The sequence below is a fragment of the Pundamilia nyererei genome, unplaced genomic scaffold, assembly GCF_000239375.1.
Source record: "Pundamilia nyererei isolate P.nyererei 1_Seehausen unplaced genomic scaffold, PunNye1.0 scaffold00056, whole genome shotgun sequence".
Lineage (NCBI taxonomy): Eukaryota > Metazoa > Chordata > Actinopteri > Cichliformes > Cichlidae > Pundamilia > Pundamilia nyererei.
This window is the reverse complement of record NW_005187457.1, coordinates 381,481-403,486: the sequence shown is the minus strand read 5'-3', so window position 1 is coordinate 403,486 and position 22,006 is coordinate 381,481. Positions and strand designations below refer to the sequence as shown.

Below are 22,006 nucleotides of genomic sequence, written 5' to 3'. Positions count from 1 at the left end.
TTCAGATCAATTTTTTTTTTAAATTTTGATTTCCTGCACCCGAAAAAATTAAACCGAGATTAAGACGGTGACTAACATAATTGCGTAAAGCACACGCCCAAAGCAAACAGGGAGGTTTCACTTCCTGACAGACGCTGCCCCCGACGTGATGACGTTTTTCACCTGTACGTTGAACAGTTAACGCCACGCCTCCTGCTTACACCTGTTTTCAGGAAGATTTGTTGGAGAAACTTTTAGAAGTAGCGTTACAGCCAAGGCGGGCAGGTGAGACCTTAACGAGGACTACTGTTTATTTGGACGAAAGCGGTCTGAGAGTGAAGGAAGAAGCCTTGAAGCTACGAAGAGCACGTTTACAGGTGAGTTGGCGTCGTTTCTGTCGGTGTTTCCTTCCTCCTGCACAGGTAATCAAACCATCTCAGCTTAGCCTGTGGAGTGAAAGGTGAAGCTGAAGGATCGTGTGTGACATAACTCTGAATCAAAAAAGTTTTTTTTTCTGTGGTTTTTCTCAGTTTAGGTGAAGTTAGTCGGATGTTTACAGGCCTGAAAGCTTTGTCGCTGCTTGACTGCAGTCGTCACAGGCCTGTGTGACAGCTGTGGTTTTCTTCTTAGTCATTTTGTGTGTTTTTGTTGGAGTTCCCTCACAGTTTAACGTGCTTGCCTTGATTTGTGTGCTTGTCTGTGTTGCTGTGATGCTGACTGTCAGCTGTAAACTCCACTTTCTTATTCCTCACCTTACTGGTTCGGCAACACACAAGTTTCTACCTGTCCGGAACTGGAGTTTCACACTAGTTTCGACTGCATTCCCAACCTGCTGCGTCCTCCTCTCCTCACCCTGCATATTTACACACTCATTGTTTGATTTGGGACTGACACAGTCGCTTAAGACTGCTGTTCTCGTAAGTTCCGTACTGCGCATGAGGTGCTTTTAAGATTGTGGCCCGTCCTTTCTGGATTTTTAAAAGTTAATCTAGGTTTTAAGGTTTCTGTCATCGCAGCTGTAGCTTAGTTCAGTTCAAATAAAAGGAGGAAAAGGTTTAGTCTGCTGATTTTATTCCAGGAAAATAAATACATGTGTGGCGTCCATTTCCCAGAATGTGGACGTGTACACTTAAATATATTAACCCTCAAGTAATGCAGATTTTATCAGCTAAAATAGCAGAGTGTGCTCATTTATGACCACACTATTTTTGAACAGAGAAACACCCACAGGCATCTGACAACAATGGCCGCAACATCCCTGATGCAGCATTAAAAGAGCTGCATCAGGGCTGAATATACAAATGTAAGGAAGAAGGAAACACACTGCGTATTCGTTTTTCCCATTGAGAAAGTGCTGGTACATTATCCCAGATATATCAGATATGTGGAGTTTCTTATAGTAAAGAAGTCTCAGTCTCTCCAGATGTGATGGTGTTTGCTGTAGTATTTTCACTGCTGTAGTGTTAGCTTTTTGGCAGTCATCATTCAAACAGGGTTTCACTCTTCATCAAAGAGGTGCTCACTCCAAGGATGGCTGTAAATGTGTCTGGCTCCCAGCTCTTTGAAAAATACAGGGGTACTTTGTGGTACTGCTTGAGTTTATCAGACGTTATCTATTACCCATTTTCTAAACTTGTGCACTTGTGTGTACAAGAAACATGACATTTCTTACAAACCAAAACTTTTTTCTTTCTTACGACAGAAAAAAATGCAAATAAAAACTAAAGGTTGGATACCAGATAAGGTGTGTAACTTTAACAACAATTATTATTATTATTGTTATTATTATAAAGATATTACAATATCCAACAAAGAATCGAACTAGAGGTCATATATCTCAGTTTCTTGGTTTCTCTTCTCTGGCTGCCTATAAAATCTAGAATTTGAATTCAAAATCCTCCTTATTTAAAAAATAAAAGTACTGAATGATGAGAATATCGTAATAGTATCAGAACCTCTCCAGTTTACTCTCACAATGCTGACTTGCTTGGCATTCCTAGAATTTCCAAAATTAGAATTGGAGGCGGAGCCTTTAGCTTTCAGGCAAGTCTCCAGTTTGGATTCGGGAGACGGATACCTTCTCTACTTTTGTAAATGTTGCTTTTTGAGAACCTTTATCATGAGCTGACCCTGAACCATGCCTTGGTCATGCTCCTTAGGCTACATTTCTTCTCCACTCACCTCTCACTTGCCCATGTGTTTATATGCAGCTACTGCATGTTGTTACCTTTGTCTTCTCTCCCATAGGCTGTTTTGTCCTCGCCTCTCGTCTTCTCCTTTTTCCCTCCCCTTTCAGGAGTTTTCTTCATGTTAAAGATAAATTTTTCCTTCCCGCTGTGATCAAGTGCTTGCTTATAGGTTGTTGTCTGATCTTTACCTCAAAATATAAAGCATCTTGAAGTGACTGCTGTGACACTTTATAATAGAAACTTAATTGAACAGTCAGGTTTTGTTTTGCTTCTGGTTAAAACATAAAGTAGCATTTTATTTGTATATGTGTAATATATAAAGTGTGTTTTGTGTAAAAGGGGTTAAAATATCTAGCTCTGAAATATCTGGCATTTTTAACTTTTACAATGAGTTGGAATAACTTGCATCTTGCACTGCTGCCACTGATGTACACAGGTTTAATTTTTATATACATTTTCTTTTTATATTTCTTAGACATTTTTTATGTTAAGGTGAGAGAGAAACTGTCTTTCTCTTTGTCAGGATGACATGTACAAAAAAATCTGAGTCTTTGAATCTTGAATCTAATTGCTAGCAAATATCACTAAAATCAACATGTTTAAATCCTAATTATTTTTTTAAAGATGCCATATTATATAATTCCAGTTCTAAATGACTCTATATTTAAATACAGCTTCTCAGTCTCGACTTGAAGGTTAAAGAGAAAACGCCTCTTGTAGCATATCTCACTTAACGTGTGAGGTATTATGCAACATCCCATATTGTCATCTCCACCGCCGTCCAGCAGTGCAGAACTTTAGCAGTCGTGCATATAATTCCAGTGATGCCACCAGCATTGCTTACATTTCATATTTTTCCGTCTTTAACGGGAAAACTGAGGGAACTTCCTTTTTTCTTTCCAATTTTGGCTTCCATGATAAAATCAAGCAGCACAGGCCTCTTCTTCTCTCTCTTTTTCTAAACCGCTTATTCGCCTTGAGCTTGGTTCGAGGAAACTTGCTGAAGCACTACATTGGACGTGTTCGTTAAATAATCATGACCTCAATAGTTTTTGCTGTGATGGAGCAACCATCCACCATACACGTGTGACCATTTGCATCCTCATGCACAAGGGGCTGAGCATGTGTGGTATAACTCATGTTATGGCACTGGGATAGCTGTAAAGTGTGTGTTTGCAGTACTACACACAAGACAACACAAGTAAGTCCACTGAGTGTGGAAGCCACAAAGCCCTGGCCTGTGTAATTACAGCCTCTTTGCTGATTGTGTAAACCTCTGGAGTATTTGTTCTGCAAAGCTCTATATTTTACACAAGGAGGCTTTGCTTTTCCACATTCCCCAACGAACTCGTGTACTGGAGCCTTCTCGCCTCCGTCGGTTGGTGTTTGTTAGTTTGTTTCGATGATGCACCGTTGAAGAATTTTAGTTATGAATTTTAGTTAGGCCTCTACATTCATAGTGAAACTCAAGCACAACAAGGTGACCTGGAGTCGATAGTCAGTAGTTTGCATATTGAATAGCCAACAGGAGTGGCCTCTCTATGAAAGCAAAACAAATAGAATATCCTGCTGCCGTGCACACTGCAGTCCTCGGCGTGAATGAGTGAATATTCACCTACTATGAATGGTTTCACCTTTGCTACCTGTTTGTTTGTTTGTTTTTAGCAACCGTAGAAGTCTGTTTATTAAGATCAATTAATAATTCACACCTGGTGCTCTCGCTGAGAGCCGGCTATTCCACCTGGCTGAACCCAAGTTGGCATCTAACATCTGTTTTGTTTCTCGAGTTTTATAATACAGACACTGATCTGTGGATGAGGGATTTAGGAAGTAATAAGCTGTTGGATAGTGTTTTCTAGTAGCTTCACCTCCTCTTTGTCCCCCTTCCTCCTCAATGATTTGGGTACATGTCACACTGAACACTAAAAAAAAAAAAAGGGGGAAAAAAGGCTACAACACGCCCATGCTGTGGGGCATATGTAAATGTTAACCATGGAACAGAGATAACATCAGGCTCTCTGTTGCCATTTCCTGATCCCGAGAAACAGCCTGTGTAGGCACATCAGGACACTTACACGAAGCTGGAAGATCTATAGTGCTGCAAACACCCCGTCAATTATTAACAGGCCAGTGCTCTCATTCCTCCAATGTAACCATGGCACCGAGCAGACAGAAACTCAGCCGGTAGCCTGGGATCTGCTCCTGCCTTGTGGGAAAGTAAGACGCGCACATACCGCTGACAGCGGGAGCAAGTGGACCTGTTTGACTTTATGAGCCTGTCACGAAGGAAACTATTGGGCAGACGGACCTATGGAGCGATCTTCACATGACTTCTCCATTGGAAGCAGAGGGATGACAGTTGCTACTTTTATTTATTTTTAATTTTTAACTTCTGTTTTTCTTAGTTTTCTTTTTATGGCAAATTAGTGTTTGTTGTGAAGAGGCTTGCAGACCTGCATCAGTGACCATGTGTGACTGAGACACAGACACAGGATTATTAACAGATTTGCAGACAGCTGGAGATCTTTGGTGTCTGTGAATGAGTGGGTCAGCACTGTTATCATTATGAAGTTGACCGAGCGACTCAAACGGCTGAAGCACTTGGGCTCTGTGCCTCCGGAGCCTCCGCCACTGCTGGTGGTGCCCGTAAGTGAATGGATAGTAGTTATTTTATTTGTAGTTCCTTTTTCTATTACAGTAACCAAGCAGCTTTACATTAACTTCAGCTTTAAGAGAACTTCACAGGTTACTTCCCCCCCCCACTCTTCCAGCGCTCTCTGTTAAATATCATGCTCAATTTGAACCCACAGAATTTTATTTTTATTTCTTTATTTATGTTGAACAGTTAGTTGAAAGGTTTTGTTTTACAGTGAAAGAAAGTTTAAATCAGCAGAATTTCTTCATGTCTTGTTCATCAAATGTGTCAAAGTTGTGGAAAATGTATTCTTTATTGAACACACTGACTCGGTGACAGTTCAACTTGGCAAAAAGTACGTGAGTGACTTGTAAAACCTTTGTTTATCTACGTGTGCTCCATAGCAGGCTTTTTCCACAGTTCGGTGTAAGAAGGAATAAATTTTCACATCAAAGAATCTGGGATATATTTATAGAACGGGCATCATTTGGTGATCTCAGTAAGGTCAAAGATTCTGAACATCTTCTATTTTTAATCCCTCTGTCACTGATTTCCTTGTGACACAGTTTTGTTTTGTTTTTTTGCTCCTTCACCGAGCCCACACCCGAAGGTATAAAAAGAAGGCCTGAACCCTGAGGCTCCTTCTGTTATGCTTCACAGTTTGGAGGAAAAAAAGCTGCTCTTTATTAGGGCTTTTCTTGTAGTGGACAAACTGAAGATTGGTTCTGATGTGCTTTTATCGTTGCGCTCTCTTTCGCCTCTTTCAGAAGTACGCGCCATGCTCTTGGTATGATCTTCTCAGGAAGTGTACTCCTAAGGGACCTCCTTAAATTTCTTCCTGTTTTATTGTGGACGGATTAACATGGAGACGGTTAGAAATGTAGATAGCCACCATCATATCATACGAATCTATGATTCTTTCCATACAACCCTGTGAAAGTTGCTGTGATAGAGCCATAACTGACAGAACAGACTTGTCATGTCATTGTTTATTTTTATTTATGAGGACGAGCCCTTTTTGTAACACACATTTACAATTTGGAACGTCTGACCACAAGTAGCTTTTAGAGACATATTTTCCCCCTTTAACTGTTTGTATTTAGACCTTTTCTTATAATTAGTTTAAACCTCTTAAGCTCTTTTGATATTGAAACTAAGCCTAAACCTTACAGTAGTATTAATATATTTTAGTCTCAGTCGTCCACCAGCGTCTAAAATAATTATTTTGTGAAAAGAGAATGGGAAGATTGTTTGTTCATGGATGCAGAGATATGACGTGTTGAAGGAGGCATGTCTAAAAGTTTGCATAAAATATGCAGAGATTTGAATTGCAAAATTCTACTGAAACAAGGTTTTTCCCACATAGAGGAATTACTTTTTTTACTGCCCCGAGAAGTGGTTTGTGAAAACAAACAAACGCTTTCTTAATTTCAGTCTAATTTATTTAACCGTAATTGATATTTTAGATGAAATAATAGACTGATTTCAATTACTGTATGTGCAATAACATTAACAGTCATGTGAACACACCCTTTAAAACTCCCGACCAATCAGTGACTGTCTGTTATTTAGAGCTAAATGATATTTTTCTGCCTTGAAATGAAACAACTTTGAGCTTTCTAGTTCTTAGCCTGAATGTTCAAAGCTATGCAAAAACGCAAGGGAGTGATTCCCCTACCTGACATATTTAAGGTGCTTCCCAGTTCTCCCCAGTTCTGGTGGGTTTAAAAGGGCAGATCCACCTTAAAAGCCATGTTTATTTAAGGACACTAGAGAATGACTCTTAGAGTGGGCAAAGACTCAAAGGGGAGGAGCGCTTTCCAGGTGAGGTCTTTCAGTCTCTCTGCCTGGTGTGAGAGAAACACCCCAGCTGGTCATATTACAACCAATTTCAGCACGAGGATCTAGTTTCAGCCACCATCCATGCAGAGCTCACTGGCGGGCGAAGTAACCTGAGATTACTGGATCTGTGATTGTTTTTCTGTTGCCGGCTCCATATGGGATATAAAGAGCTGGCTGTTTGCTGAGCGCTGGAGGCAGCAGGTGTTTTGTTCAGGGTAGAAATCCCAGTAGGAAATGGAAGTCAGGTTCAAAGATCACATGGTAAGTGCAGATGAAAATAAACGGAGCATTTATGGACTTAGTTATGCTTCCCTTTAGTGTGAAAAAAGCATAACTGTTAAAGATTTACAGAAATGTAAGGACGCTAGTCATTAGTGATGTGCATCAGCTCCCTTAGATTAATGTTGTTTGAAGCTGGAAAAATGATGACCTGAAGATGGAGGAGTGTCTTAAAGGAGTGCAGCTGCAGGCTTGGCAGTCTTGGATCAGGCGTTTATTAGCAGATAACAAATCACTGTCGGCTGTCGTTTGTTTTTGTAAATAATCAATTTTCTTTTGGAATATGGACGATGCTCATATTTACATCTCATCTTTCTCTGATCTATAACGATGCGATCTTTATCTGCAGTTTCACATGCATCTCATTGCTCCGACATCGTGACCTACATCCAAAGTTAAATTTTAACTGGTTGTAAAGTCAGTGAGCTGTAAATGAGCTCTGAGAGCGTAGACCTTCCCGGCAGCTCAGTGTCCTTCTACATTGAGTTGTTTTGTATACTTTGTTGCTGATGTGATTTCCATAAAGGCATATAGTCCAACTACTCATCAAGCCTATTCACGGACTCCTCAAAAAAGTTGCTTTGTTTGAAAACTGGCACACTTAAGTGACCTTTCTGTGTCGCTTGCAGCTTTGAATCTATAAATGCAACAAATCTACTGCAGATTTTAAAAAAGAAAAAAAAAAAACGTAACTACTTCAGCTGCTGTTTCAGTCGACCTTATCATCAAATCAGAAAAAGTCATGACCAGCTTTTGTTTGAATACTAATGTCAGTACTTGTATTTTTTTTTTATTTATTTTTTTTACCTTCTCCAGTTTATGATTAACCAAGTCAAACAAGAGGCCTGCTGTTCCCAGGTTAGACATTGTACACCTGCGAGTTTAAGGTTTTCCTGGTGATCATTTGTGAGATTTTATTTTTGTTGTTGTTTTTTTTGTGTAACCTAATTTGAAAAACTAAACAGTCAGAGTCAGCAAATTGAGGTTGTTTAATTAGGTTATGTGTTTGGGTGTGACTGGACGTTGGGTGCTCGGCTGATGTTGCTGTACTTTAAGCACTAATGGGCCTTGTACTTGTCGTGTGCCCTGTTCAGTGTTTAAACAAACTCCAAGTCTAAGCAACACTACACCACTGTGTGTCTGACTTGAGTATCAGGCTTTACTCGTTCTGGCTGTAGCTTAGCAAGCGTCTTCCTCGGTGTATGAAATATAGTCCATGGCCAGGCTGCAGTGTTGGCTTGTTTTTTTTGTTTTTTTTTTAAAAAAATGCAAATCACATTGGGCATGTTGCCATGTTCCTGTAAGTCAAAGGTCGTCTTTTTTTCACTGATATAAATCCCCCCAGAAGAATCTAATAGTTCCTTGTCACCAGTTGCTCTACAGTTTCGTTCATCCCCAGGTACTCGGCCAAACAGCCATGTCTACTTGTTCCTTATCTCAGATGCCAGGATGGAAAGCTCTTATTTGAAACAATAAGCTAAATATTGTAACTTGATAATGTCAGCATGGACTGTGTTAAAGGATCCCATTGCATTTTGCTCGATTCTCATATATATATATATATATTAAAATTTTTCCAGTTGTTGGTTGTAGTCTGTGGCGTAAAGGTGGTTAAAAACATGCACACACATACCAGGTAGCCCCTCCTCCATACTGGTCAGGCAGGATTGCGACAGGTGAGAGCATGTTGAGATCAGGTTCACGTATTGGCACATTCTGTCTTCCACTCAGGCTCAGCTGTCCTCTCTGTAAGGACCTGGACTATATGTTGATTATGAGTTAATTAATCATGATTTATTATTGTCAATTGCTATAAAAAAAGATAATTTTTCTTATCGTATTTTTTTCCCCCCAGAAACCAGGCATGGAGGAGATAACAATATGGGAGCAACATACAATAACGCTAAACAAAGTAAGTGATTTTTTTTTTTGTTATTGTTTGTTTGTTTGTTGTTGTTTTTTAATTGAATAATTGAGATATATATGTGAGGTGTTATGGTGAAACCGCTAGCGTGTTTTACTTTTCCAGTTGTTTAATCAACATGAAATAATGAGTAGGCTAAATTAAGTTTAACATGGAGATTCTAGTGTGTGGCTAAACAAATACACATGTGGAAAGTGTGTTTCGTTGTGGTTTCTGAGGGACTGTGTTCAAGTCCTCTTAGTTTCACAGCACAGGCTCCGTCAGGAATTCAGTGACACACCCTGCTGCACCCCACGGCACCAGCCAGCTCTTCGCTGTCCTGCCTCATTGTTGGCGACACTGGAATGTGTTCTTTCCTCCTCCTATCTCTCTACTGTATCTCCCACTCATGCTCATCCACCCACCTACTTCCCTGCACTCTTTACTGTCCATCATTTTCTCTCGGTCTCATTTTTTTTCTTGTTCTTTCTAAATGGCAGGATTCCAAGCTAGGATTCGGTTTTGCAATATCAGGAGGCAGGGACAAGCCGCAGCCCGATGGGGACACGTCAATTCTGGTGTCAGATGTGCTGCCAAATGGACCAGCCATGGGACGACTGTTGTAAGTTGGAGGCCTTTTGCTTTTAATGTGTGTAGAGACCTCTTTAAGATTTGACTGTTGAATGAACACCTGGCTGCCTGTATATACTTGTACTTCTGCAGCACCAAAGACCAAATTGTCATGGTCAATGGCGAACCTATGGACAACGTCCATTCTAACTACACCATTCAGACCCTGAAGTCTTGCGGCAAGACTGCAAACATAGTAAGTGTGCACCGAGCCTTATTTAATTTGTGCCAAGTGGCTTCCAATCTTGGGTTTCTTTCTGATGGGCGTCTTCTGCGTCTTTCCCAGACAGTGAAACGTCCTCGTAAGATCCAGATCCCAGCAACCTCATCCACCAGACCCACTCGGGCAGCCTCGCACTCCAACTTGCTGGATGCGGACCCTCCGAGACGGCAACGACGCCACTCTGATGGGAGTGACAACATGGACTCCAGCCGCTACCGTGACGATGACCGCTATCGTGCTGATGACCGTTATCGCACCGACCGTTACACACGCCGAAGCCCCACGCCCGAACGCAACGGGCTTGCAAACGCGGCGCCGTTGATTTCATCAGGGTACAAGAGGCTGCCGCTCAAAAATGTTTCAGAAAAACCCATCAGAACTACTTTGATTAAAAAGAAAACCACAGATGGTAAGATTTCAGGAATGAGAGCGAAGGGAAACCTTTTTTGTTTGTGAAGAAGCGAAGCTTTTTAGACAAAAAGAATCTGCTCAGCTCATCTTTTTTAAAGTGCTTATTTCAGTATTTCTGGCTTTATTTTTCTGCAGAGTATGGACTGAAACTGGGCAGTCAGATCTTTATCAAGCACATGACAGAAACTGGCCTAGCTGCAAGGGAAGGCACCCTGCAGGAGGGCGACCTCATTCTCAAGGTAATATTTCACTTGTCTTGGAGTATTTTTAAGCTACAACTATTCTACAAGACTGGAAGATTTCATTATTAATCTTCAGTTTGTCTTAATCAAATTTGTATCTGTGAGCAGATCAATGGCATGACAACAGAGAACCTATCCCTGCTGGAGACCAAGCACCTGGTGGAGAAGAGTAGAGGCAAACTGACCATGACTGTCCTCAGGGATGACCGTAGATTCCTGGTCAGCATCCCAGAGGTGGAGGACAGCCCCCAGAACAGCAATGATGAACGTCGCAAAGACAGCAGCTCAGAGCTGGATGGTAAGGGAATCAAACACAGGGGAAAAGGTGGAGAAATCAAAACGGTGAAGCAGCTTCTACTTATTTCATGGGTGAAATCAAAGTGCTGTAAAGTCGGTCTAATCCTGTAATGTCCCTCATGTTTGCTACAGTCAAATCCCTTTAAATGTAGAACTTTTTTGGGCTACAGGCTCAGATTAATTAATTCAATCTTGCAAACACCCCCTGTATAACTTGAAAAGTTAATACATTTTCTGTTTCTGTCTCCCATCAGAAATTTCAGACATTGATGAGGACGTTCCAGCCCACAGGACACGTCCAAGCGCCAAGGAGAGGCGGACACGCAGGTACAGACTTTACCCTGTCACCCCACCGATGTAATGCACAAAAAACGTAAATCCTTTATTGGATTTGATCTAAAAGCACTGAAGAAATCTTTTATTTCTCACACAGAACAAAAGCTGAACCTCCACTGCCAAAGTCTCGGGATCAATCGCCTGTGCGCTCCACCTTATCCCGGCCACCTGTAAAAGCCTACGCTCCTCGCCGAGGTCAGTCCTGCAGAGAATTACTTTATTTTATTTTACTTTTTTTTTTTTTTTGTGCAGAAGCACAAAGATGCTTGTACTCAAACCAGCACTGATTTGCTGATTTTCTTGGAAAAAAAATCTTTACATGTCCTATAATTAGTTTTCTAACTGTTGATTATTGTTTATTCAGCTCCGTCTGAATCTGAGTCCGACCACAGTGCATCTCCTCCTCCTCCAGTCAGGAGAGAGAGGGACAGGGACAGCCTGGACCAAAACAACAAATACAAGTCAGTTCACACGGATGATATCATTAAAATGACCTAGGTTTATTTTATTAAAGTATATGTTACTACATATTAAATGCAGTTAAAACTGTATGAGACATTATTTTTGCTTTTACTCTTTGAGCAGATCTCTGTCAGGAGTCTCCACCCTCCCCAACCCCAAATCCTCTCCTGTTGCTCACAACTGGACTGCACCCGTCTCCGTCTCCTCCACTTCCTCACGCCCTCGCAGGCCGGTGTCGGAGTCAGACTCTGACCCCGAAGGTTCCCCACCCCCACGCAGAGATGGCCCTCGTCTGGACAGTAGATACAAGTACGGACATTTCTTTATCCAGTTCCAGGAATAAACAACAAAAGCACCAAGATCACTTGCACAGAAATATTCAAAAACAGAAGCCATAATTTGCACCAGCGTCATCAGTTATTTTGGTAAACAATTATTCATTCATGCCCCCAACCCTTTCTTGTCTCTGCAGAGTTCTGCCTGATCGTTACGCAGGCCGGGTATCTTCCCCCATCGTTGTTCGCCAAGATCCACCAAGGAGGGTCAACTCACCTGTGAGAGGCCCGCCTCCAGGTCTGCACAAAAACACGCAAACAATCCAGTCTCCTTGTGATGTACACGTCCCGGACTTTGTCTCACACCTCCTTGGAAATATTTACTTTATCTTTAAATGTTTGCTTATGACCACGTGTCAGCAGTGAGATGAAGCTAAGGCCAGAGCAGAATATGAAAGATGCACATGAAAACATAAGATGGCTTGTAAGTGAATGAATGTAGAAGAGATAAAGTAAGTAAGAGTAAAAGATCCAGCAGTGCACGTATGAATGCATGTAACACTGCATGCAACACTACACTTAAAATATAGAAGGAAATGATGGCTAAAAAATAATATTCATGTAAATATTTTTGAAAGCATTATTTATAAGTGATTAGATCAAAGCATAAAGGTGGAAAACATTATGTATAACTCTTCATTCAATCGTCTCATTGAGATCAAAACATTTTCCAAGAAAGGAGAGACGACAGATGCAATAATCATAAATAATGTTGGGTAATAAAGAAACTGTAGTATCTGAAAACAGTTGTTATTCCACACATGAGCATTAAAGATACTGGATTTTGAATTGTGGAGATTTGAGGCATCTCGGGAACGTAAACACACAATGGAAATGCTGCAGATTAATCAGAAGTAAATATGTTGTTTACTGTTTATATTAAAAAAATATTAATAAAATTAATCTATAAACGCTTTTCTTTCTCCTCAGATTCTGACTCCGAGTCGGATGGCTTCTCTGAGCCTCCTCAGAGGCGTAGCACCACATACAGTCAGGACTCTCTCAGCAGATACAGGTACACATGAAACCCCCACACCTACCTGAAACCCAACAAGATCTCACGGACCGGAAACTGAGCAGACTCTGTGGCTCTCTGGTTGTTAAACTTAGTTAATCATATATATTTTTATTTTTAATGTTAAACTACCTAACCTTTGCTCTTTGAGTTGTTTAAATTTGATTTTCATTTTGTGCTTTGTCTCATTTGGAAATTTCTTTTTATTTTGTCTGATTTTTCTGTTTTTGACTGTGTACAGAATCTGTGCTTTAATTTTGTTGACCAATAAAATAAAACTGAACATGTCCTCTCCTATATGTGGCTGAAGTGTTGATTAAATATAGGACACTCGTTGCAGCAACAATCATATCGTAGAATAATTCCCTAAGACTCAAATCAAAGTCTTTCAAAGTTTTGCGTAGTGTGCATGTGTTATACAGCATGTTTGAATCTCACAGTGAGCATCACAATCAAGTAGCTAATAGCTAAACTTAATAGAGTGGTTAATTTCAATCAGTCACAAAGCAGTTTACCGCCAAAGAGAGAGCTTCCCTCAAACAGAATAAGGTGAATATTCAATATTTTAGTCTCATCCTCTCATCAATAATCGTCTATTAGCCGCTGGTCCCCCTCGCCAAACGTAACTGAGATTTGTTGTCTTCCTCCTCCCTCACTCCCACCTCCCTCTCTTCTCTTCCAGGGTCCTGCCAGAAGTTTCCCTGCAGCCAGAGGTGGAACCACCAAAATGGAGCACTGCCAACAATCCACCACAGAAAGGTGTGTGTGTGTGTGTGTTTTGTAGTGAGCAGTGGGAGTTCATATTTGGTGCCTGGAATCTAAAAGGACGCATGAGTCATCTAACAAATAATAAAACTTTCCATAAAGACAGTCTTGACTTATTGATCTCCACAGCGAATTCGGACTCTGAATCAGAGGCCAGTTATGCGCCAGTCCCCAAGAGGGAATCCACCGGCAGTAAAAACTCAGCAGCCAGAAATAGATACAGGTGAGAGACGCCTTCCACTTTGACTGTCTCATCAAACGCATTGAGTCGTGCTTCATGCTTCAACACCTATTTTTTTTATTTATTTATTTTTATATCCACCTTCTTTTGATTATAATGGAACTTAATGCCTTTTGCCTCATTTTGCTCAACATGGCAAAAGATACACTTGAAAAACTTCCCAGAAATCATCATCTGGTTACTCACAAAAAAGGAAAAAGAAGATCAGATCAGTTTGATATAGGAACTGATTTTTCTCTAAGGGAGCTACACCCACTGACCACATCACTGTGTCAGAAGGAAGCACACATGATGAGGGGATCATGCTTTAATGTCACTTCCTTTGGTACCTACAGCTTCCCTTGTTGTTCAGAAGGAAAATGGTTCCTACATGAAACCACTCAGTTTAATAAACTGCTTCTAAAAATAAACACTGCAGCCGACTCTTTCCAAATTAATATTATTTTATTTTGTTTGTCAGTTTTGTTTATTTACTATCCTAATATAAAACCTCACACATGTCTGAGTATGAACTCCTACGTGATCAGGAATTTAAGCAACCAAACTCGACACACAGGTATGTCTTAGGCCCCTGAAGCTTATCTGTACCAGATATTTCTTGATGTTGCTAAGCAACCACATATCAACAGAAACATTGTTAGCATTGATGCACCTCTGACACCTTTGTGAAACTACAACATTTTAATATAATATTTATATTCACAAAAGTTGAATATGATGATTAACGCCACTATATTGCGCAAAAGTTTTGAGCTTTCTATTTGTATTTTTTGTTTTTTAAGCAGTCTTGAGCACTTCTCTAGTCTTTCTGAAGAGTTTTCAGTCCAGTCCTTGTACCTGTCCATTTTCAGAGGAAGGTTTTGATTTGTTAAGCCACTTAACACTGACCTATGAAGCATCCAGAACTAGTGCAATGCAAAGAACCAATTTTCAATCATATTTTAACTTTTTTTTTTGCCTTATTTACTGTATTTCCATGTATGTTTGCACATTTCAGTAAATTACCTCAAGCATTTTCCATTTTCCAAGAAAAATGTCATGAAATAAGAGTTGATACAAGACTTTTGCACAGTACTTGTTTTATTTATTGCACTTTTAGCACAGGCTAGAAATAATTTAAAGCTGCAACTGTAGAAAGAGAAAGTGAAAATATGAGAAATGCAAGTTACAGCTTCACTGTGAACTGTGGGAAATCACACTGAGAGGATGTCCGACAGGTTTTTATGCTTACCACAAACACAACTGTTGCCTGATAGTAACGTGCTTTGTGCACACGGGGGCTCATTACATGACTTCCTGCAGTGATTGCATCACATAATATTCAAACTGCCGACTTAGAAAACCATATCGAAATCTCGTGTGGTTTTCTAACTAACATGCACTAACTTGACTGTCAATTTATGGCTTTTGCATTTCTCATCGTATGTTTAGGGAACATTTAACAAGATGACGGCTGAAATTTAATTCAGTTTTCCCCCCATTCTTCTCTCAGAGTGCCTACTTCGGTGCCTGTAAAGCAGGAGCCTCCTCATCGAGCCCCGTCGCCCGCTAGACCGCCTCCAGATGGTCAGCTGATTACTTTTTTGCTTCATCTTCAACCTCTCTTTCTCTCTGTTTTTAGATAAAAGCATTAGAGCACCACAACCAAAGAAAATCCTCACAAACTGAAGTCTCCCTGCTTAAAGTTTTCATTTTTCTAAAACCAGATTCCTCTGAGTCAGATGAGCTTTCACATCTTAGGAGGTCTGGCAGCTCTGAGCGGGGGAACAGTCAGCGCAGGTACATCAGGAATTAATTCATTAAAATCAGATTAAAATATGGCAGCCCGAAATGTGTTTTCTCTTAAATAACCAATATTACTGATTTCTGTTTTCTCCACCTCAAAGTGCTCCTCGTGCTGCAAATGGAAACGGCACCATCAGGTCTGGGATTTCAGTCAAGAACAACCTGCCCATCTACTGTAAGGCTCAGGATGTGTAGCATGATTATCATAAATAAGTTTTCAATCTGTGGGTTGAAATAAACAAACCTTTTTTGGGCATCAAGATATTTTTGTGCTTTTCTTCTATTTTATTTTTTTGACATCTTATGAGTTGACATCTTTTAGGCGTCTAACCATCTCTGCATTTCTTCCAGCCAAACCTGAAGAAGAGCCCCTCTATTCCCTGCCTCCAGATTCATACCCATCATCTATTCCAGGGTGAGTGCCGCATTTGCTTAAAGCGTTGCCCCGTGTCTTAGCGTCATAGCAACAGTAATCGGATTCCTTCGGTTTCCCCTTTAGGTACAGCTCAGATGTGAAGACAGTGTCATTTATAAAGGAGAGCAGTTTGGGTCTTAGACTCGTGGGAGGCAACGACGTTGGGATCTTTGTAGGTGGAGTCCAGCCACACAGCCCTGCGTATGAACACGGGATGAAGGAGGGAGACCAGATCATGCAGGTGACCTTTGTTTGCACACCTTATATGGAAGTGGTTATGGCGGCATAGATTAACAGCGTCTTGTCCAGTTTAGAAAAACTCTTTAGCTTAAATGAGATGTTTATGCTCATTTGCATTTCTTTATTAGTTTTTTTTTTTTGACCGTTGTAGTTGTAGTTGTAGTAGTAGTAGTAGTAGTAGTAGTAGTAGTATCCATGTCATATGTACCGAGTAAAAATGACCACTGTCCAAAAACCTTATGCTCCTAGCTGTGCATTTACATTGTTATTTGACACCTGTCCATTTTTTTTTTTTTTTTATATTTTAAATATGACAGAAAAAGACCAGAGTCCAAGTTCATCCCTGTTCTTCTTCTTCTTTTCAGGTTAATAAAGTTGATTTTGGCCATTTCACACGAGAAGAAGCTGCCAACTTCCTCCTTGAGCTCAGGACAGGAGAACGGGTGGAAATCTCCACGCAGCATAAGATGGACAGTAAGTGAAGAGCAAAACCTTAATATGACACCGAGATGACTTCTGTTGAGTTGTGTCACGTGTCACAAAATCTTATTTCGTCTATCTTCAGTTTACAAAAAGATCCTCAAGTCCAACCTGGGAGACAACTTCTACATCCGCACACATTTTGACCATGACCCCGATAACCCCATTGGTCTGGGCTTCACCAGAGGAGAGGTGTTCAGAGTGGTGGACACAATGCATCGTGGAAAGATAGGCAGCTGGTTGGCTATCCGCATGGGGAATGACCTGCACGAGATGGACAAGGGCACTATCCCAAATCAGATCAAGTAAGGAGAAAGAAGACGATAAGCAGATGAAGATCTCTTTGCTTCCACGAGGACTGTTTCAGTTTTTTACATCTGCCGTCTTTTCCTGCAGGGCAGAGAAGATGGCCAACATCGAGAAGGCACAGCGGGCGACCGGAGAGAGGCAGGCAACCGGACCGAGAGCCGAATTCTGGAAACTACGGGGGCTCCGAGGGAATAAGAAGAACGAGAAGAACATGCGACGGAGTCGCGAAGACCTGCTGCAGCTCACCATTCAGGGCAAATTCCCAGCTTATGAGAGAGTCCTGCTCAGAGAAGGTTGGATTTATTTTTTTTAATCATACCCTCACACAGATACTTTGTTTCATGCATAAAGGTCCAGGTTTAACAACGTTTACTGGTTTTTCTCCAGCTAATTTCAAGCGGCCCATTGTTATTCTGGGACCTCTTAATGACATTGCCATGGAGAAGCTGGCACGAGAGCTGCCTGATGATTATGAAGTGGCAGGTTGGTTTGTTTTGGGCTGTTTTGATACCCCTTTTTTATTCTTGAGTATTATTTCCCTCCTTTTTCACTTATTCTCCTCATCTTCTATTTTATTTAAAATATTTTGGGTGTGTTGTTCTATTTCTACAGAGATGGTTCCTCGCAGTGGAAGTGCAGATGGCAGCTCCACAGTTATTAAATTGGACACTGTGAGGAGAATAGCAGAGAAGGTGAGCAGTAACATTAAAGTTATGTTTACAGTCCTGTTTTCTGTGTCTGTTTGGTATTTCCTCTTTGATTTTTATTTTTTTTCCCTCTCTCGTCCCAGGATAAGCACCCTCTGCTGGATATCACTCCCACTGCAGTGGAAAGGCTCAACTACATCCAGTACCACCCGATGGTTTTGTTCTTAGACCCTCACAACCGCAAGGATGTCAAGACCATGAGGCAGAGGTACAGCCCCAAATCCAGCAAGAGCTCCAGACGCCTTTACTCACAGGCCATCAAAATGAGAAAACACTGCAGCCACCTTTTCTCGGGTAATTTTAACACTTAAAGCTTTTTCCAGTACATCTATGAGGAAATAAAATTTTCTCTGTCTGCTGGTACAAGTTTAAAATGTTTACTTCTTTTGGTTTATTTTTTTGTTTTTTTCCCCTTCAGCTCGAGTGGACCTGGATCCCAGCTCCCACTCTTGGTATGAAAGTCTAAAGAATAAGATTCGCCACGAGCAGACCAAACCCGTCTGGGTGTCTGAAGTCACGGTACAACACACAGCTTCTCTTCACACACACATCTGTACACTAAAGCGATTATGAGATATTATTTTATATACAGATCGATGTGGTGTTTTGTTTTTTGTTCTTAATTTATTGCTTTAGTTCTTATAACAATCTAATGAGCGCACCGACTCTCATGATGTAGTTTTACATCTTTCTGTTTATTAATCCAAGTGCTGTGTGGCTCAAATGATCCAAAAACCTGATTATTAGTTAATTGACACGAATATTAAGCCACAAGAAACGGAGTAGTTTGAACTACAGTTCGTTATTGACCAAAAACTGAGCCAACGTGAAATTCTAGAAATCTGCAAAAAGAAAAACAAAAATTGCACCTGTAGTTAAAAACAAAGCTTATGATGATGAGTTTGTGATGCTGGTGTGATTGAACCAGCTTTAAAAATTCTCGGCTACATAAACAAATATAGTGCAACACAAATGAAGCATAGCACTCTGGGTGGTCCCAAAAATTGTAAATAAAAGATGGACAGGCCATCTTTGCTGGGGTACACTAGCTGCAAAAAGATGCAGTTCTATGGAAGTCTGTGAGAAAATGACCCTCTGGCTTCTCTGACTGCTAACCTGTGTAAACGCTTTCCTGATGAGTTTATGGTCTAGAGTTTTACGTCTTACGTTTTACAAAGCAAACAGTTTTTATTAATATTTTTTCCATTGATTATGTATTGTAAAGTTAGTTAAACACTAATAACTAAAGCTGTTTGATTTCTCTGTCTGCACAGTTGGAGAGTGGTGGAGAACAAGATTTGGATGCTTTGGACCAGAACCAGACTGACTACCTCAGTGCTGCTAGTGACCTGGAGGACACCGATGGAGAGGGCTTCACAGACGACGCCTACACTGACAACGAGGAACTCGAGGAGGCTTACCCTGGTCAGAATACAGCCAAGGTCCCAGGGGGCTCCAGGGTAGCTGGAGCTGCTTTAGCTCGATCATCCGAGCCAGCGTTTGAACACCACAGCCCCTCTATAGAACCCGAGGAAAGCGATGACTCGTACGGAGTCAGAGAAGTCCCGCCAATAATGCACGTACCTGAACCCAGGTCACCTCGTCAGACGAATTACAGCCCGCCGCAGAGCGATGCCGAGGAGGAAGATCCCTCTCATCGCAGTTTTACAGACTCAGATTTCAGCGCTCTTGATGTAGCTTCACACGCCGCTCCGTCTGAAGGACCGCCAGATTTTAGAGCCCCCGACCCCACAAGCCAGTACTCGGTGGACGAGCCTTCATACACAGAGGAGGAGCCGGAGAGCTTCCAACACGCCAGCCTGTCTGCTATCGAAGACAGATTAGAGCAGGTTTGTGCCCTCATTAAAACAGTTACTGGATACCAGTTCTTTTTTCTTTCTTTTTTTTATCCTTTTACTTAAAACCAGCTGTGTTTCAGTCCTTCACTTAACAACAAACAGTTTTGATAACAAAAGATGAATTCAATTTTTGAAACGGTAAAACAAAATGAAGTATTACTTCTAGCTTTTACTCGAGTTTAACTTGAATTTAAAACGAGGGGCATTTAAGGACGTCGACTAAGACTAAACAGATTTAGTTTAAAAAAACAACAACAAACAAACATCATCCAGAGTGCCAATGTTTTATTTTGTTTTGGATTTTTTGTTCCTAAGAATGTGTCTTGGGATTTATTAAACTGTGCAATGTATATTAATACATCTGAGTAATACAGTATTCAGACAAGTTCAGAGGATAAAAGGAAATAATAATAATAATACAGGCCTGGTCAGATGACATGCTGTGGTGACTGGTGAATTTCCAGAGCTGAGCATTTGTTTCCTTTAAACAATCTGTAATCGATTACAAAATTCCCTCAGGTTTTCTTAATTGAAGGTGTTGCATCCTTTAAAAAACCCCAAAAAACGCAAGGTTCATTGGTTTTTCTTGTTTGTCTACTTCTTCTTTAAAAGAACGTGACTATAATTAGTTGACACAAACGACTCAAAGTTCTGGAGGTGTTTTTCAAGGAGAAAGTTATGAAAATTTGTAGTCTGTTTTATTTCCAACTTTTTAAATGCAAAGCTCCTAAATTAAATTCACATTAACCTTTTTAATAAATTTTTCTTTTCCCCCCCTCATTTTTGGAACCTTATCATAAATTCTTCCTGGCTATGGAGGCGGTGCCGAATTGGCACACATATAACAACCTCATTTTAAATTCAGTATAAAGATTATAGTAAGTGTGGTTTCTGTTTTTCAAGAGGTTTACAGCCTGTTTATCATCATGAATACAGAGACTAGGACAAATCCTCAGTGTGTATTAACTGGTTCGGAAAGGCTTATGTGGATTTTAAAATCCATCTCTTAAAATAGTCTCTTAAGACTAAATAATTGTGAGAAGTCACTGTTTTATATCCTCTGTTACAGGCTCGCTCGGGAGAGGAAGAGCCCAGAGATGAGCAAAAGAAAGCCCCACAATTCATCGTGTAAGTCTTCTTGAGCCGTCTGCGGGTTTATGGGGTTCATGGAGTAACGCCAGACTGAGGCTGTGCGCTGATTTTTGACCCATCCGTTCTTCTCCCGTACAGGCTCGCACATCACCACCAAGCAGTCCAGTTCAGACGCACACAGATCCAGGGCAGCGACAGCTCTGAGGATGAATTTGACGATGCGGACGATATGGAATGGGGTCCCGCAACTGAGCTTTAGATGCCGAGAGGACTGATGCGGCTTTTCCTTGTGATCTACAAAGGACATGGAAATGATTTCATTCCCGCACTGAACTCTGTTATCTTGGATGGTATTGTCATAGTGTTTTTAAATTCATGTAAAGGGAGCCTCGTTCAGGTGTCACTGTAGCCTTTAATGACAACTGCAAGTTTTAAAGTCACCAAAAATCCTCTCAGAAGAATGTTGAGATCAAAGTGCCTGATTTGTTGTTTTTTTTCAGTGTTTTTTGTATTTATAAAAAACAAAACTCTGTGAAACGAATCAATTTCAAATATATATTTTATAAGAAATCATATGAAATATGCATCATTTTAGGAATAGCAAGGACATTTATACTTTAGATTTTTCTACATTAAACTGTTTGTTCTTCTGATTTTAAAATGGGTTTGTTTGATGATGCAGGACGACGAAAACATACTTGATCAGCTTCATTTTACCAAGCTGTCACTAAAATCACTCATATTAACATAAGTGAAACTGTGAATATTACATGTGTTACTATGGACATTCACTGGATAGTAAGAGTAAAAGATTGGCACACTATTTAAGTTACCACTGACTGTCAGAGGCGTCAAAGGACCCGGATTCACTTTGTTGTTGTTGCTTTTTTTTTTTTTTTAAATATATAATAAATTAAAAAAAAATCTATTTGGTAATATTAGCATCTAAAAATTAAAACTGAGATATTTTCTCCCAAACTTCAATCTTTGGCATTCCTTTTTTAGTACCCTTTAGTATAGTGGTGTTTACTGTAAACGAAGGATTGTACCAGGAAGTGCATCCAGCACAAAACATGCAGAGCTACCTGCTGGTTTGACTTCTTAAATAAATAAAGGTTCTGTGGTTAGGGCTCCATATTGTTATTGAAACGGTTTTAATTGCCTTTAATGTACAAGCACATGAATATGTGCTGTGATATTTGTGTCACTCATCGGTGATTAGTATTAATATGCTTGTACAGAGGTGGACATGCAGATTCACACATCTGCAAAAAGTAACTGTGGAAGCAAAAGGAATTAAACAATTGTCAATTACACAGAACAAATACAAAAATA

General features: G+C 40.4%; 1 protein-coding gene across 3 annotated transcripts; it reads left to right on the top strand.

Annotated features, from left to right (window-relative positions):
• Positions 1-180: 180 nt before the first annotated feature.
• Positions 181-21,461, top strand: tjp3 (tight junction protein 3). Of its 3 annotated transcripts, none has more exons than XM_005733981.2 (30): positions 181-356; positions 8,780-8,836; positions 9,328-9,449; positions 9,551-9,653; positions 9,744-10,089; positions 10,227-10,330; positions 10,442-10,631; positions 10,885-10,957; positions 11,064-11,161; positions 11,331-11,427; positions 11,552-11,737; positions 11,901-12,001; positions 12,694-12,778; positions 13,461-13,537; positions 13,673-13,766; positions 15,277-15,350; positions 15,491-15,563; positions 15,671-15,744; positions 15,921-15,984; positions 16,069-16,225; positions 16,590-16,698; positions 16,790-17,009; positions 17,101-17,306; positions 17,401-17,496; positions 17,626-17,705; positions 17,804-18,014; positions 18,139-18,239; positions 18,995-19,570; positions 20,649-20,707; positions 20,810-21,461. In XM_005733981.2, the coding sequence occupies exons 2-30, from the start codon at positions 8,789-8,791 to the stop codon at positions 20,928-20,930; spliced, it is 3,945 nt and encodes a 1,314-aa protein (XP_005734038.1). In that variant the 5' UTR covers positions 181-356; positions 8,780-8,788; the 3' UTR covers positions 20,931-21,461. The 3 variants fall into 3 exon arrangements, with proteins under 3 accessions (XP_005734038.1, XP_005734036.1, XP_005734037.1); XM_005733979.2 differs by lacking the exon at positions 181-356 and adding an exon at positions 4,221-4,814; XM_005733980.1 differs by lacking the exon at positions 181-356 and adding an exon at positions 8,617-8,672.
• Positions 21,462-22,006: the final 545 nt, after the last annotated feature.

Excerpts from the sequence above, each read along its gene's own strand:
- tjp3 (XM_005733979.2), top strand. The coding sequence starts at position 4,734 with ATGAAGTTGACCGAGCGACTCAAACGGCTGAAGCACTTGGGCTCTGTG. Across the intron at positions 16,226-16,589 it reads AGGGAGACCAGATCATGCAG|GTTAATAAAGTTGATTTTGG; the intron begins GTGACCTTTGTT and ends TCTTCTTTTCAG. Across the intron at positions 19,571-20,648 it reads TCGAAGACAGATTAGAGCAG|GCTCGCTCGGGAGAGGAAGA; the intron begins GTTTGTGCCCTC and ends CCTCTGTTACAG.